Raw genomic sequence first — 18,036 nt, 5'->3', positions numbered from 1 at the left:
TAAAGAGAGGGGGCTGTTTCCAGAAATGGAGCCGCCACCGAGGGTAGATGCCCACCCGGACCATCCCCTATAGGTTCAGGTTTGCGGCTGGGAGTTCGTACCTTTGGGCACCTGTTTTCTTTATATTTTGGTTAGGTCAGGGTGTGACTAGGGTGGGTACGCTAGTTTTTGTATTGTCTAGGGTTTTTGTATGTCTAGGCTTTTTGTAGGTCTAGGTGATTTGTATGTCTATGGTGGCCTGATCTGGTTCCCAATCAGAAGCAGCTGTTTGTCGTTGTCTCTGTTTGGGGATCATATTTAGGTAGCCATTTCCCTTTGGTGTTTGTACATTCTTGTCTATGTGTAGTTGCCAGTGAGCACTCGTATGGATAGCTTCTTAATTCATTTTGTTATTTTGTTAGTTTGTTCTGTGTTCATTCAGTTAAATAAAGAATGTATGCATACCACGCTGCGCCTTGGCCCAATCCATATAACGAATGTGACAACACCAGTATCTATACTTGCACATTATCATCTGCTCATTTATCACTTCAGTGTTAATCAGCTAAATTGTAATTATGCTACTATGGCCTATTTCGCTACTATGGCCTATTTATTGCCTACCTCCTCATGCCTTTTGCACACACTGTATATAGACTTTATATTTTTCTACTGTGTCATTGACTTGTTTATTGTCTTATTGGCTTGTTTATTGTTTATTCCATGTGTAACTCTGTGTTGTTGTCTGTGTCACACTGCTTTGCTTTATCTTGGCCAGGTGACAGTTTATTTAGCCTATCTGGTTAAATAAAGGTGAAATAAAATAAGAATAAAAATAAACTACTCCCTTCACAGATCAGTGCAAACTGGCTCTAAACAGAATAGAAAGAGGAGTGGGAGGTCCCGATGCACAACTGAGCAAGAGGACAAGTACATTAGAGTGTCTAGTTTGAGAAACAGACACCTCACAAGTCCTCAACTGGCAGCTTCGTTAAATAGTACCCACAAAACACCAGTCTCAACGTCAACAGTGAAGAGGCAACTCCGGGATGCTGACCTTTTAGGCAGAGTTCCTCTGTCCAGTGTCTGTTCTTTTGCCCATCTTAATCTTTTATTTTTATTGGCCAGTCTGAGATATGGCTTTTTCTTTGCAACTCTGCCTAGAAGGCCAGCATCCCGGAGTCGGGAAGTTATTTTAATGGACTAAAAATGTGTTTTTCTTTCAAAAACAAGGACATTTCTAAGTGACCTCAAACTTTTTAACAGTATTGTATACACCTGTATATTTACTTACAAACATTTTTTAAAGGTAACCAATGAACCTTGACTGGCCTGGACTAGAAAAAACCCCGTTTATGTCCAGTATTTCAAAACACAGCAAGACAAATCACTGTGAATCATTGAAAACAAACAACAGAATCACACGTTTCATATTTTCAGTATTTGAATTATAGTTTACACATTTTTATGCTTTTTAGTGCAGGCGTAGGCTGAACCTGCACCCAGGAAACAAAACAGCACAGTACATTGTGTTTTTGAGCTGGTCAGCCGTGGTCAGGATCATGCGCACCTCATAACTAATGATAGATAGGAACCATAAAATATGTCAGTGCTATGCCGGCTCCTGCGATCTGTACTGTATAACCTTCAGCAGTTACACTAGGAGAGGGTAGACCCTATGAAGTATATTTAGCTGTCCCAATTAACTGGCCTCATTTCCTGCTCCACGAGTGTGGCTTTTTAGAGTGTCGCTTTTCCCTTTTCAGCCACTAGATTTGAGAAGCAGACTGTTGGACAGTGTTAATATCACGATCAATCATACTTGACAGATGGAAGTTCGCTCAAATGGACTGCAGCTAGGCATATAATGAAGTACAATTTTTTGAGTTGATGGGGAAATACATTTGTTTATTTAGGCCTGTTCTGTTTTATGTGGTGATGAAAAGGCCAACCCAAATCGATTGCTCCTTTTGATATTTGAAATGAATCACACTTGTTATCTGCATTGTTGTCCAATGTGTTGTTGCTTTTCTAAATATCCTCTACCTGTCGTTTGAATATGTTCATGTTGCCCTTTAATTGCAAGTGTTTGAGATTGAATTAGCCCCAGACAAGCAGCACTGACGAGACAAATGATTATCATCGCACACGCTACACACACGCTACACACACGCTACACACACACACACACACACACACACACACACACACACACACACACACACACACACACACACACACACACGCACATCATTATCATCAGTTCAGTCCTAGCGGAATAGCTGTTAGATATAACTCTGCTCTACCACTCTGGGCCGATTTCCCGATAGTGATGGAACTTATCCTGCATTTAGACGATGGACGCAAAAGCCGCAATACCAGTCGGCATAGATGGACAAGAAAGCAAGAAAGACGGTGACGGCAAAAGCAAGTCAGCACGACGGTATGCGTTGCTATGGTGATTTCAGTAAACAAAAAGTGCAGAACAACACCGGTAGAAAAAAACACTACGCCATACGGCAAAAGTTAAAATATTTTAACTCTGGCGGCAATTCACGTCTTCCATGGCGGCTGCCGGCATTCACCGCCAGCCACAACTACATTTATCGTTGTGCTCTCATTCTAAACAGTAACATCCGGTTTGCTGTCTCCCTTATACCATCTAAACACATCATTAGGGCTTACGAGTGTTTTAACGATGTATACCTTTCCTTCAACGAACGTAGATATAATATTCATTTTGCAAAACACCACACAATGAAAACGTTCACTAAGTACATCATTGAGGCATGTGTTGATATTTAAAGGATCGAAAGGCAGGCAGCGATGCTGTCGGATCAGCTTTCTCCCTTTCAAATCTTACTTTATAATTAGAATAACTCCATTATACTGACGATGAATCAGATTCTAGAGAGATATTATCAACTATGGCTGAAAATATTGAGGAGTCTTATTCTAATGCGTAGCCTACCCTAATACAATGCGCCCCTAGTCAAAAAATCCAAACAATCCTATAGTACTGGTAACAGAATCTGATGGGATTGGGATTCTATTGTATTCATGTATTGGATTCCTATATATTCTACCATGCCCAGAAATCTGCTCCTTTTATTTTGTCCCCAACGCTCTAGGCGACCAGTTTTGATAGCCTTTAGCCGCACCCTCATACTACTCCTCCTCTGTTCCGCGGGTGATGTGGAGGTAAACCCAGGCCCTGCATGTCCCCAAGCACCCTCATTTGTTGACTTCTGTGATCGAAAAAGCCTTGGTTTCATGCATGTCAACATCAGAAGCCTCCTCCTTAAGTTTGTTTTACTCACTGCTTTAGCACACTCTGCTAACCCTGATGTCCTTGCTGTGTCTGAATGCTGGCTCAGGAAGGCCACCAAAAATTCTGAGATTTCCATACCCAATTATAACATTTTCCGTCAAGATAGAACTGCCAAAGGGGGAGGAGTTGAGTCTACTGCAGAGATAGCCTGCAAAGTAATGTCATACTTTCCAGGTCCATACCCAAACAGTTCAAACTACTAATTTTAAAAAGGACTCTCTCCAGAAATAAGTCTCTCACTGTTGCCGCCTGCTACCGACCCCCCTCAGCTCCCAGCTGTGCCCTGGACCCCATTTGTGAATTGATCGCTCCCCATCTAGCTTCAGAGTTTGTTCTGTTAGGTGACCTAAACTGGGATATGCTTAACACCCCGGCAGTCCTACAATCTAAGCTAGATGCCCTCAATCTCACACAAATAATCAAGGAACACACTAGGTACAACCCTAAATCTGTAAACAAGGGCACCCTCATAGACGTCATCCTGACCAACTGACCCTCCAAATACACCTCCGCTGTCTTCAACCAGGATCTCAGCGATCACTGCCTCATTGCCTGTATCCGCTACGGATACGCAGTCAAACGACCAACCCTCATCACTGTCAAACGCTCCCTAAAACACTTCTGCGAACAGGCCTTTCTAATCGACCTGGCCCAGGCATCCTGGAAGGATATTGACCTCATCCCGTCAGTTGAGGATGCCTGGTCATTCTTTAAAAGTAACTTCCTCACCATTTTAGATAAACATGCTCCGTTCAAAAAATGCAGAACTAAGAACAGATATAGCCCTTGGTTCACTCCAGACCTGACAGCCCTCAACCAGCACAAAAACATCCTGTGGCTGACTGCAATAGCATCGAGTAGTCCCCGCGATATGCAACTGTTCAGGGAAGTCAGGAACCAATACACGCAGTCAGTCAGGAAAGCAAAGGCCAGCTACTTCAGGCAGAAATTTGCATCCTGTAGCTCTAACTCCAAAATGTTCTGGGACACTGTGAAGTCCATGGAGAACAAGAGCACCTCCTCCCAGCTGCCCACTGCACTGAGGCTAGGTAACACGGTCACCACCGATAAATCCATGATTATCGAAAACTTCAACAAGCATTTCTCAACGGCTGGCCATGCCTTCCTCCTGGCTACTCCAACCTCGGCCAACAGCTCCGCCCCCCCCAACAGCTACTCGCCCAAGCCTCTCCAGGTTCTCCTTTACCCAAATCCAGATATTAGATGTTCTGAAAGAGCTGCAAAACCTGGACCCGTACAAATCAGCTGGGCTTGACAATCTGGACCCTCTATTTCTGAAACTATCCGCCGCCATTGTCGCAACCCCTATTACCAGCCTGTTCAACCTCTCTTTCATATCGTTTGAGATCCCCAAGGATTGGAAAGCTGCAGCAGTCATCCTGGACCAAAACTTTTACAGACCTATATCCATCCTGCCCTGCCTATCTAAGGTCTTCAAAAGCCAAGTCAACAAACAGGTCACTGACCATCTCGAATCCCACTGTACCTTCTCCGCTGTGCAATCTGGTTTCCGAGCCAGTCACGGGTGCACCTCAGCCCCGCTAAAGGTACTAAATGATATCATAACCGCCATTGATAAAATACAGTACTGTGCAGCCGTCTTCATCGACCTTGCCAAGGCTTTCGACTCTGTCAATCACCATATTCTTATCGGCAGACTCAGTAGCCTCAGTTTTTCTAATGACTGCCTTGCTTGGTTCACCAACTACTTTGCAGACAGAGTTCAGTGTGTCAAATCCGAGGGCATGCTGTCCGGTCCTTTGGCAGTCTCTATGGGGGTGCCACAGGGTTCAATGTCTCGGGCCGACTCTTTTCTCTGTATATATCAATGATGTTGCTCTTGCTGCGGGCGATTCCCTGATCCACCTCTACGCAGACGAAACCATTCTGTATACTTCCGGCCCGTCCTTGGACACTGTACTATCTAACCTCCAAATGAGCTTCAATGCCATACAACACTCCTTCCGTGGCCTCCAACTGCTCTTAAACGCTAGTAAAACCAAATGCATGTTTTTCAACCATTCGCTGCCTGCACCCGCATGCCCGACTAGCATCACCACCCTGGATGGTTCGGACCTAGAATATGTGGACATCTATAAGTACCTAGGTGTCTGGCTAGACTGTAAACTCTCCTTCCAGACTCATATCAAACATCTCCAATCTAAAATCAAATCTAGAGTCGGCTTTCTATTCCGCAACAAAGCCTCCTTCACTCACCCCGCCAAACTTACCCTAGTAAAACTGACTATCCTACCGATCCTTGACTTCAGTGATGTCATCTACAAAATTGCTTCCAATACTCTACTCGGCAAACTGGATGCAGTTTATCACAGTGCCAAGGTTCTAACAATGAACTTAGCCTTAAGATGCTTTTGGGAAACCAGGCTCTGACTTGTGTAGAGAAAGCCTGAGGACTTAAATTTCGGTTGAAGATGCACTGACACGTCTTTTCACTTGTGTGCTCTCCAAACTCATACTAGTTGAGAGAGTTTGTTTTCACAATGAAAATATTTGCGGTTGCGTTCACAAGTTAAAGGATATGTGTTATATCCATATGCCATACTACACTACAATGGTTGCTAGGGTTTCACCATTCCCTTACCGTTTATTGCAACATTTAAGACATTTCTGATTTATGTTTTATACAGGCTACATTGTTACGTTTTAATTGACCTTTTCTTACCATACTGAGTGGACGCGATGTTTATAGTGCACATGAGCAACACTCACAAGGTGGAAGTTAAGATAATTGTTTTTTGATAAGATGTATTTGTTTGCTGTTTAGTCCTGGGAGCTTCTCAGTCTCTGTCTTGTCACTGTGAATATGTGTGATTTGATTCAGCGTGCTCCTGGCCTGTGTGCCAGAATAGGTGTGGCCAAATGTATTTACGTGCCCATTTGGGTATGCTATCCTCATTTGGGTTGTGGTAATTGTCAGGGGAGGTTGTATTGGAGCCTGGTAGACTCATCTCGTTGGTAAAGACAGGTTTTGCATGCTTATAGGGTTTTTGCTTTTGAAGACTACATTTTGTTTACTGGCATTTTAAAGTCAGCCGTTTTTATTGTAAATGTGTCCCATCACCAGCACTGTGCAATGAAAACCAACCACCCTTTGTATCTAATCCTGCATCCCTCCTTCTGAATCTTTGTCCTTATGACTGCTACAAGGCTTTTATGAAAAGTGGGGTTGTCACTGTTTGCAAGCTGCACACGTTCCCTGCGCTGCCCTGAGTATGTGTCACAAAAATATAAATGCAACATGTGACAATTTCAACGATTTTACTGAGTTACAGTTCATGTAAGGAAATCAGTCAATTGAAATAAATTCATTCGGCCCTAATCTATGGATTTCACATGACTGGGCAGGGGTGCAGCCAGGGGGAGCTAGGCCCAGCTAATTATAATTTGTTTTTGTTTTTATTACAGACAGAAATACTCCTCAGTTTTATCAGCTGCGCGGGTGGCTGGTCTCAGACGATCCCGCAGGTGAAGAAGCCTGAGGTGAAGATCCTGGGCTGCCATAGTTACAAGTGGTCTGCAGTTGTGAGCTCAGTTGGATGTACTGCCAAATTCTCTAAAATGAAGTTGGGGGTGGCTTTGAGATTTTAGATTAGTCAAAGTAGCCACCCTTTGCCTTGATAACAGCTTTGCACACTCTTGGCATTCTCTCAACCAGCTTCATGAGGAATGCTTTTCCAACAGTCTTCAAGGAGTTCCCACATATGCTGAGCACTTGTTGGATGCTTTTCCTATACTCTGCCGTCCAACTCATCCCAACCATCTCATTTGGGTTGAGGTCGGTGATTGTGGAGGCCAGGTCATCTGATGCCGCACTCCATCACTCTCCTTCTTGGACAAATAGCCCTTAAACAGCCTTCAGGTGTGTTGGGTCATTGCCCTGTTGAAAATCAAATAATAGTCCCACTAAGCGCAAACCATATGGGATGGCGTATCGCTGCAGAATGCTATGGTAGCAATGCTGGTTAAGTGTTCCTTGAATTCTAAATAAATCACTGACTGTGTCACAAGCAAAGCACCCCAAAACCATTACCTCTCCTCCTTCATGCTTCACGGTGGGTACCACACATACAGAGATAATCCGTTCACCTACTCTGCGTCTCACAAAGACACAGTGTTTGGAAACAAAAACCTCAAATTTGGACTCATCAGACCAATGGACAGATTTTCACCATTGCTCATGTTTCTTGGCCCAAGCAAGTCTCTCCTCCTTATTGGTATCATTTAGTAGTGTTTTCTTTACAGCAATTCAACCATGAAGACCTGATTCATCAGTCTCCTCTGAACAGTTGATGTTGAGATGTGTCTGTTACTTGAACTCGGTGAAGCATTTATTTGGGTTGCAATTTCTGAGGCTGGTAACTCTAATAAAGTATCTTCCTTTCCTGTGTCGGTCCTCATGAGAGCCAGTTTCATCATAGCGCTTGATAGTTTTTGCAACTGCACAAATTTTACGGATTGACTGACCTTCATGTCTTAACTTCTTGGATATAGGGGGCGCTATTTACATTTTTGGATGAAAAAGGTTTCCGTTTTAAACAAGATTATTTTTTTTATTATTTTTAAACACTATTATTCTACAATGTAGAAACACTCTGGAATAAGTAAGTGTGTCCAAACTTTTGATTGCTACTATATATAAAATATATAAAATTACCTTTCATTCATATACCAACTTTTGACTGCTACTATATATAAAATTACCTTTCATTCATATACCAAGCAGCACTCTCTTTAATGATGTCTTGGCTTGTTGGTATGTTAGCTACTACTGCACTACTGCGTTTATAGAAAGACTGATTCATCCAATGAGCCAGATAGCCAGGTTGCCAGGGAAACCAAACACTTTCCCTGTTTGCTTGCGCTGAATGTCAGAATACTGTAAGTAATGTGTGTGAAAGCTTACTCCTTCAGCGTTGTCTGTTAATATGTGCATATAAAAGGATGGAACAACAACATTACAAACACAAAGAAAAGGGATAATGTATGGACAAATGGGGAGACATTCCATTTAATTTATAGAAAGGCATACTGTGGACAACGTGACACTTGCATTCTGGGTTTGAGACAATATCTGTTGTCCAATGATTTGGCAGTGTTGATTAGAACAGTACATTGGTTGGTAAGAATAAGAAACGGTATCCCATTGTTAAAACCTATATGTCCTGTGTTACACTTCTTTCTGTCGATTCTACAAAAATAACCCCAAGCCTTATTGGATATGATTGCAGTTACATTCAGGGCACATTGTCTCAATTATACCTGCTCAAATTGGTTTATCATGCATGCGTGATGTAGCATTCTCATTTCATTGCTATGGTGCTGTAAAGACACCAACCACATATAATTGGTCAAACCATTTAACACATATACAATATATTATTTTCATGCAGTAATGTTCAGAATAGATCACAGCACATGGCTAGATACAAATTAAATCATATGTTCATTCCAAAGGCTAATTTTCCCTTTGTCACCATAGAGATATACTAATCAAGTTATTATGATGTTGGATCATTACTGAAAGATGATTGCACCATCGTGCATCAGTCATTCCACTTGCTATGCTTTGGGTAATTTGAAGAACAACACCACCGATGTCAGGGAACGTTCAGGCGCATAAGCCTTACAGAAAGACGAATATCAATGGAGAGCTAGCCTGGCAACACGTTGCTATGGTAACAGTGGCGCAGACTTGGCTGCGTCGAGCTACTAAAACACTGTGAAATGGGTCCTATATGTCTCTGACATCAGATTTTTGTTGACTCCCTTTCCTACAGTACAAATACTGTACCACCCATCAACTTTAAGTTACAGCAAACCATACATGCATCGGTCGTTTTGGTTTAGTACAGGCAGATATAGTTTTGACTCTAACGTTTCAAGGACCAAATGAAAACAACCCTGACGAAGGGTCCCACTGCATTGATAAACAATTGACAGACATTGATAAACAACATAAACATCAATGGGAAATGAAGGGTGAGAAGAAGCATGCTTAGAGGGCTGTCCTCTACCCCCTCCAACCAAGCCTTTACATGCATGCCCTGTCTGCCACCGCAACTGTGGTCAAGTCGTACTAGAAGCCTTTTATTGGCTGGAGCACAATTACTTTTAGAGGCGAGCGGAAATCGAACTGTCAGATAATTTATGCATCACCCCCCCCCCCCTCTCTCCAACTCCCACGCTCTCCAGTCGCTGCTTAGCCACAGAAGGATAATAAGTATGTCTTATAATAAATAGACGGGGGTGGGGGCGGTCAACTCTGAGAATGAAAGTACTGTATGTATGCACTCTAGCTCATTGTACTGGTCTGTGTGACATATCTTCCATATAGCTTCTACATGTTTCTGAAGTCTCAAATGGAGGAAATCTACAGTACCTCTTCAAGAACAGAACACACACACACTCTTTCGCTCTCTGTCGCTCTCTCACACACACACACACACACAGCCAGCCACCCTTTCTTCCCCTCGCAGCAGGTGCAATCAGAAATCTTTCCCCGCAACTAGAGTGACAGATGCAACAGAGTTACCACCTACCTACGGCATTGCAGGGTTCCACAGGAAAAAGAACACCAAAGGTCTCTTTAATTGAATAGGCTTGAATTTCACTGTCAAGTAAGTACAAGGGGAGGGGAGCAGAGTGCTGGTTAGATAAACATATCGTGACAGAGGAGACCCCCCCCCCCCTATCGATTAGACCTCTTATGGTGGTTTTGGATAGGTATGAATCATCCTGTCTCCTTTAATGGACCTTGGTTGCTCGGCTGCACACAGATTCCTTGTCTATCTCATATGTGGCATTACGTAAGCCTGTTTAATATGTTGCTTGAATAGAGAATAACACAATTCTCACAATTATTTTCTATGTCTGGTTGGGTTTCTATCTCACTGCCTCTTGCTCTGTCCATCCTCCATTGCCCACTTTCTCTGCCCATCATGATCTTTCACTCTCCTCTCCCTCTTATGCATGCACACACACAAATATGTCAGGATTTTTGATGAGAACAGGTAGGGGAGAGTGGGCTACGTTGAGACATTTTTTACATTCATCATCACTCCGCCAAGGGAAATATATTATTATTTCTAACAAAGATATTTAAATATACAGTATTTCAGGATGTTGTGTATAATCAGAATTCATGTAAGTTTTGATGTTTTTAAAACATAGCTTGTCCAAAAAGTGGTCCCTTGGCAGATCTTACGCCTACAAATTTCTTCCCTGAATTAAATATTACCACTACCTTTTGTCTATCGTTACTTACCAAACACAATCGCTTTTGTCTTTTAATAATTTTAAGCATATTTTAACACAGGCTTAACACCTAACAACATTGTACCTGTTTTTTAGTTTTTTTTACACTTTTAACATAGGCCAGGCCCTGTTGTTACCTCATATCCCAGCAACAATGGCTTGCATTATGCCTGGGAAGAAAACATTTCTATTTGATCAACTTGCCATCGTCTCAACTTACCCCAAGGCAAACATTTTGACTATATTGAGCCCACACAGCTACGAATAGGCACTTTCATGCTAAGTTTAGGGCCTCATATTGAAGATTACAGAGACCCCAACTTTGGTTTAGACACAAGCATCATGAAACCTCTAACACAAAAAAATGAATTTGACTTGGTGAAAATCAGTTTTTTGGACCCAACTTGCTTACCACTTTTTCCATGTGGTTTCTTCCTTCACAGACTCCGTGAAACGAGGACATCTTCCAAAATATTTGTTGAAATCATACATTTTGTGTATGGTTTCCTAGCAACAAGGGTGGCTTAACACACCCCTTTGGCTCCACTTACCCCACTCTCCACTAATAAGAAATAAACCTACAACAGCAGCCCGATTCAAATCGTAATCAAAACTAAAAATTCCTCTCCATCAGAGGGGTAAGTGAGCTCGGCATCTAGTGTTGCTAATTTATGAACCCCTACAGCAAATATCCCGATTAGAACAAACAGAATAAATCATATGCGTTTTCCAAATTGATCCAGCATCAAATCGACTATACAAATATTGTGTTACTGGGGCTCCCGAGTGGCGCAGCGGTCTAAGGCATTGCGTCTCAGTGCAAGAGGCCTCACTGCAGTCCCTGGTTCAAATCAAGGCTGCATCACATCAGGCCATTGTTGGGAGTCCCATAGGGCGGTGCGTAATTGGCCCAGGTTTGGCCGGGCTTGGCTGTCATTATAAATAATAATTAATTCTTAACTGACTTGCTTAGTTAACTAAAGATGACATTTAAAAAATAACAATACACCCTCTGGATGTTGATTTATGACCTTCATTTCCACACCTGGAGTACTAAGGATTTCACTGCATCTTCTAAATTCTGAGCTAAATGGTGACCAGTGCATATCAAGGGGTAAAACCAGACAGAGAATTATGATGCATATAATGAATATGCTGTTGCTGAACCCGTAGCTATAGAATATATTTCTATGACTGAACCCACTTAAGGCATGCATTTGTATTACATATCACTCACCGTAAGTGGCTCTGAACACAAACACCTACCAATGGACTCAAATAAATATAGGGCTATGATCTGTCCACCACACTTGTACCTCTGTGCCCAAATGTGACAGAATTTGATCAGGTGAAGTGGGCAATATTAACCTGGTACTAGATTTGTTTGGTACCGTCTTGCCGACTGGGTCCAGGCAGGACAATAAGTCCAGCATTGTTTTTATCTTGTGTCATAGATGCTGTTCTGAAGTGTAGCTATTTATTATAATGGTGATAAGTCTCAGATGTCAAGGACGGCTGGTACACAATCATAATTGTGCTCCATCTTCTGCCTACAGAGTCTCGGGTGGAACAGTAAATAGGTGTCGCTACAGTGCCCTTGGTGTACCGTAAAGCCTAGCTACAGTTTGATAAAGGATGAGCGATACTGGACGTGCGTAGGAGCCAGGCGTGTTTTTTTTAATCAGGTCCTAGATCAGATTAAAGATCATCTTTATTTGAATGAACTCATCAAGATCGCATCCTGTGGGATAAGGGTGACATGTTGACGTGGTGCTGAACGAGGAAGAGGGTGAAGTTGACGCTGATCGACAGTATGGCCCGTTTTCTGTTTCCACCTATACTAGTTAAGGTTAGGAATGGGGAAGGGGATGATGATTTGAGATCTGCGACTTTAACTTGAGCTACAGGTTATTACGTAACATGGCTGAGTCCTCTCACTATTTGAACATATAGTAGCAGCATACAAATGCAAGAAAGCAATAACATCAAGCTCATTATTGTTTCGCTAATCTAACTTTCTTTGACGGACAAGTGACATAGTGACAAGTGACTCCAAATAGAGCACATCAACGTGAATAGACTTGACCTTGCTGCCTCGGAAGCAGTGAGCGGGCTAAGCAATGTGATATGAGACAAGAGGAGACGACTTAGACTAGACGTGAAGTCTTTGAACAAGTGTGTAATTGATATTTCAGCTCTGTGTAGTTTTTAAAAAGACATCCCACTTACAGTATGTGTGGATGGAGGATTATTAAAAGGAGATGTGTGTGCCAAATGGCACCCTTATCCCTATGTAGTGCACTACTTTTGGCCAGGGCCCATAGGGTTCTAGTGCACTACATTGGGAATAGGGTGAAATTTCGAATGCACTCTAGGTTAAGGAGAGTATTCAGGGCAGGCTAAGGTCCACAGAGGGCTGTCTATCCTCAATTTATGAAAGGCCCAATGTCCTAGCCTACTTAATTTATTTACAGTGTCTTCTATAAAAGGGCATTTAAATGTATTTAATTAAGATTGTAAAATAAACTGACCATGGAATATGCTTTCTGCATGATTCAGATTTTTGCATTTGATCATAAATTAACATTTAAAATGACATGATTGCAACAAGGTAACTTCCAAAATGAAGGAAACACCAACATAAAGTGTCTTAATAGGTCATTGGGCCACCACAACCCAGAACAGCATCAATACACCATGGCATAGATTCTACAAGAGTCTGGAACTCTATTGGAGGGATGCAACCCCATTCTTCCCAAAGAAATTCCGTCATTTGGTGTTTTGTTGATGGTGGTGGAAAACGCTGTTGCAGGCGCAGCTCCAGAATTTGTTCAATTGGTTCGAGATCTGGAGACTGAGCCGACCATGCCATATGGTTTACATCGTTTTCATGCTCATCAAACCATTCAATGACCACTCGTGGCTTGTGGATGGGGGCATTGTCATCCTATGGCGGTATTTTTGTGTCACTATTATTTTACCTGGTAAGTGGACTGAGAACACATTCTCACATACAGAAATGACCTGGGGAATAGTTACAGAGGAGAGAAGAGGGGATGAATGAGCCAATTGGAAGCCATGGTAGCCAAAATAATGACCTGACCAGCATTTCTAATACATGACCCTAAGCATGATGGGATGTTAATTACTTAATTAACTCAGAAACCACACCTGTGTGGAAGCACCTGCTTTCAATATACTTTGTAGCCATCATTTACTCAAGTGTTTCTACACTGAACAAAAATCTAAACGCAACATGTAAAGTGTTGGTCCCATGTTTCATGAACTAAAACAATAGTTCCAATAAATGATCCATACGCACAAAAAGTGTATTTCTCTTTAGTTTTGTGCACAAATTTGTTTACATCCCTTTTAGTGAGCATTTCAAATTTTCCAAGACAATCCATCCACCTGACAAGTGTGGCTTATCAAGAAGCTGATTAAAAAGCATGATCATTACACAGGTGCACCTGGTGCTGGGGACAATAAAAGGCCTCTCTAAAATGTGCAGTTCTGTCACACAATACAATACCACAGATGTTTCAAGTTTTAAGGGAGCATGCAATTGGCATGCTGACTTCAGGAATGTCCACCAGAGCTGTTGCCAGAGTTGAATGTTCATTTCTCTACCAACGTCGTTTTAGAGAATTTGGAAGTACGTCCAACCGGACTCACAACCACAGACCACGTGTCGTGTGGGCAAGGGGTTTGCTGATGTCAACATTGTGAACAGAGTACCCCATGGTGGCGATGGGGTTATGGTATGGGCATGCATAAGCTACGGACAATGAATACAATGTAATTTTATCAATGGCAATTTTTATGTATGGAGATACTGTGACGAGATCCTGAAGGCCATTTCTATTCCCAGTCATGTGAAATCCATAAATTAGGGGATAATGCATTTATTTCAATTGATTGATTTTCTTATATGAACTGTAACTCAGTAAAATCTTTGAAATTGTTACACTTTGCGTTTATATTTTTGTTCAGTATATTATTTTGGCAGTTACCTGTACATCATAACGAGGTCAGATGCAGGTAAATGTAGGAAATTACAATACAATGAGTCAAATAAGGGACTTTTGATGGGTTAAATCAACATTTCTCACATACAACATTGTATCTCTTCTTGGAGTACCCAGAGAGGGAGTATGGATTCTTTTGAAAGAGGTCACACACAGTGGCCGCCTCGATCCGCTCTCCTGGAGTTGGCAGCTGATGCGCTCGATGATGGCGCAATGTAGCTACGGCAGGAGTAGGTTCTCCTGGCATTGCTTTCATACATCGTAGACGTACCACTCTGGCCCAACAAGACTTGCTTGAATAAAAATGTACAAGCTCTTGTCTTTTCTTATGGTCACTATAAAAGCATATCCAACAATATCAGAGTAAAGGAATTATTATCTGAATCATTGCATAAACCTGTACAGAATTGTTTGAGAGCATGTCAATCGACTTCCTTATGAATTAGCTTATCCCCACAAGGCAGACGTGTAAGGGAAGCTTATGCCTTCAATTTGACCTGGATTCTACTGTACTTTGCGCTACGATACAGCTTGGTGATTTAGCTAATCAGAGTGTATTTCATCCCAGGGATGTCATTTGTTCTATTCATGAAAAAATGTCCCATTGACTGGCTCCATTGTTTCAGCTAATGTACAAGCAAAATGGTCCATCTAATGTTTAATATGGCTTCTATAAATGTCTCTGTGCCCAGTTTTAATGTTGCTTTCTCATCTAAAAATGTATGTTTTCAATATGAAGGGGAATTACTGTAATGCCTTCTAATGTATCGTGTCATCTATTGGATTAAAAGAGTAGCCTATATAGTCAAATGCTTGAGAAGAGCCTCTCACTCTCTAAGAGCCTCTCACTCTATATGTTTGCATACAGGAAACACACACACAAATATATATATATTTTTTTTAGTTTAGTTTAGAAATAATTATCCTAAAAGTTACTATTTTGTAAAGTGCATATGTGCATAATAAGTGAGGCAAATGTGTAAGTTACAATGATTCCATCTGCTTCTCATTTACAGTAGACTACTTACTGAATGAAGCCATATGTAACACTACTGCATAAGAACAACCTCTGACATAACAGTTATGGGGATTGATGTTGTTGCATAGAACCCAAGCGGTGACTGACATGTCGCTGTTCTCTTGATCCAGCATCATCAGGCATCTGACGGTTTGAGGTTCTTCAACACAACAAGCTTTTATATGGAAAGTGTGGAAACGGTGAATATAATCGATGCACATGGTATAAAAGTATCCTCGAGTTTTGATATAAAATACCTCAGAGACGTTTTTCCAAACGAACTGTGGCTTGGCAACAGCTAGATGAAATGGGGAGCCCATCCATTTTAGAGCTGCGCTCATTAATAGCTCAGTGAACAGATCAAATCGAACCTATTTTTTTTTACTATTACATATTGTCAGTTTTTATATATATATATATTTTTTTTTTTTTGTTTCAGTTGATTGTTCTCAATATATATATATATATATATATATATATATAAAGAAATTGTGTTGAAGAACCTAATAACATAACGAATGTGGGCCAAGAAGTGGTAGGCAATAGGCTGGTCCAGAAGGCTATAACCTCCTCTCAATACCCAGAGGGAAGAAACTTAATGATTGAATTATTACACTTGGCCTATTTTTCTCATACACAGAACTACGTGTAATGCATAGGCTACCTGATATAGATTAGTTCCTTTGCTAAATACGGTTAATAAATGCCTATTAAATATGTGGAACAATAAACTCATGTTCAATTAACGGGCGTGAATGTATTTTAACCTAGGTCATGTCTATCATAGAGATGAAAAGCTATTGCAAATGGAGACCATATTTGACAAAAGATAATAGAACTGTCTTGAATTTGATTAAAATACGTAATTACAATGGATACTCCCAGTTCCTACTTGTCATGCAAGACATTACGCGCATCTGTGTCAATGGAGCATCACTGCGACTTGTTACTGTGGAAACCAACTTTACCTTGTCATTTCTCACACAGAGAAGATGAACACTAATCCACATAAGATATTATTTTACAAACAGCCTGCTTGTCCATGTCTATCCACAACAGATGTGGTTTCACCGATTTAAATAAGCTCACAAATTACGCGCTTAATTGAGTGGTTCCATGCACCGTTTCTAAGTAGCCTAATTGAATCCATCAATTGATAGTTTTGCTGTGTTTTCTATTGGTATATTTGAAGGGGATAACAATTGATTTCATTGTTAACTTTGTGAAGAGACCTGACATAGGCTACATTTGTTACTTACAACAATTGGTGACGGCAAAACTGTTTGCTACTTCCAGATTGTCAATATGGGGCGTCAATCTGAATTCGGGTGTGCCGAATAGACCCATTCCTATCCGAAATGCACTGTATTCCTGATCAGCACCCCTTGGAAAGAGTCCACCTGTAATAGAAACAATTGGACATCTCAATATACTTGTGTATAGCATTTTCCAAAATGTTATATTGTTGATTTATTTGATTTAATTTGCATGACCAGCTGTCATCATGCATTGGCAAAATCACTAGCCTACTTGCGGGATCTATGCCCCAAAAATATAGGCTATCCTTCAAATGAACGAATGTGCTTGATACATACCAATTTGTACACTTTGAGAGCCACCAAGCACCAAACCCCATAAAACAGGTAGAACGAAAACCGATAAATTCATAAACTTAGGCATTTCCATGAAAAAAAGTGCCCACATCCACCCAAGAATGGAGATATTCATTGTTTCTCAACAATAGTCTATGTTAGATCCGACACATATCGGCGACTTGATGTCAGGAAAAATGCACTGGTGAGTATTTTCTGCAGGTGTTTTTTTAATAGAAAACGAGGGATCCTGCTCCAGGTCCAGCAGTGAAGGAATGCTATAATGTAAATTAACCGTCTCTTCCGGTCCTCCTCATTGCGCTGTCCGCCTGCGAGTCGTAGCTACCTCCTTTAAGCACTGGAACAATGCTCGTCTTCGCTCCGTGCGCTGGATATCCTTTCAGCATCATGGACAAGTGACGAATGTTAATGAGAAGCGTAAAGACACGAGAGGAGCAGAGCGTGCGCTCCACTTCAGTGCCTCGCGACTCATTAGTGTGTGTGTGTGTACATGTTTGTTCAGCATGTATATAATAGATTAAATATGTGCCCTTGACTTTACATTTTTGAACCTGCTACGAGTCATGGCAAACCATGAGACAATCTCATTATCTCAGGGGTTTGCTTCGTGTTGTACAAATTATTATTTAACGGTTCAGCCCTCACTGTATCACTCTGTACTAACATGGAAAAGTATTGCATCAATACATCTTGTATTAATTAACATGTGTGTGCCCTGCTGATAATCAGACTCAGTCACAAAAAAAAATCAAAAAATCATGCAGTTAAGCT

The 18,036-nt window shown here is 41.3% G+C and overlaps 1 protein-coding gene across 9 annotated transcripts in view; it reads right to left on the bottom strand.

The window, feature by feature from the left end:
• LOC135545981 (glutamate receptor 2-like) overlaps window positions 1–17,640 on the bottom strand; it is a 71,461-nt gene extending 53,821 nt beyond the window's left edge. For 7 of the 9 annotated variants that reach the window (XM_064974011.1, XM_064974007.1, XM_064974004.1 and 4 more), the window contains exons 1-2: window positions 17,248–17,640; window positions 16,912–17,052 (exon numbers count right to left, since the gene is read on the bottom strand). In XM_064974011.1, coding sequence (XP_064830083.1) covers window positions 16,912–17,052; window positions 17,248–17,380 — 274 coding nt within the window. In that variant the 5' untranslated portion in view covers window positions 17,381–17,640. Of the gene's footprint in view, window positions 1–16,911; window positions 17,053–17,236 lie in introns of all 9 variants that reach the window. The other 2 variants (XM_064974013.1, XM_064974012.1) reach the window with 1 other exon arrangement.
• Between the last annotated feature and the right edge of the window lie 396 nt (window positions 17,641–18,036).

Source organism: Oncorhynchus masou, chromosome 9, assembly GCF_036934945.1.
Source record: "Oncorhynchus masou masou isolate Uvic2021 chromosome 9, UVic_Omas_1.1, whole genome shotgun sequence".
Lineage (NCBI taxonomy): Eukaryota > Metazoa > Chordata > Actinopteri > Salmoniformes > Salmonidae > Oncorhynchus > Oncorhynchus masou.
Note: the sequence above shows the minus strand (reverse complement) of the source record. Positions and strands in the feature narration are given on the sequence as shown.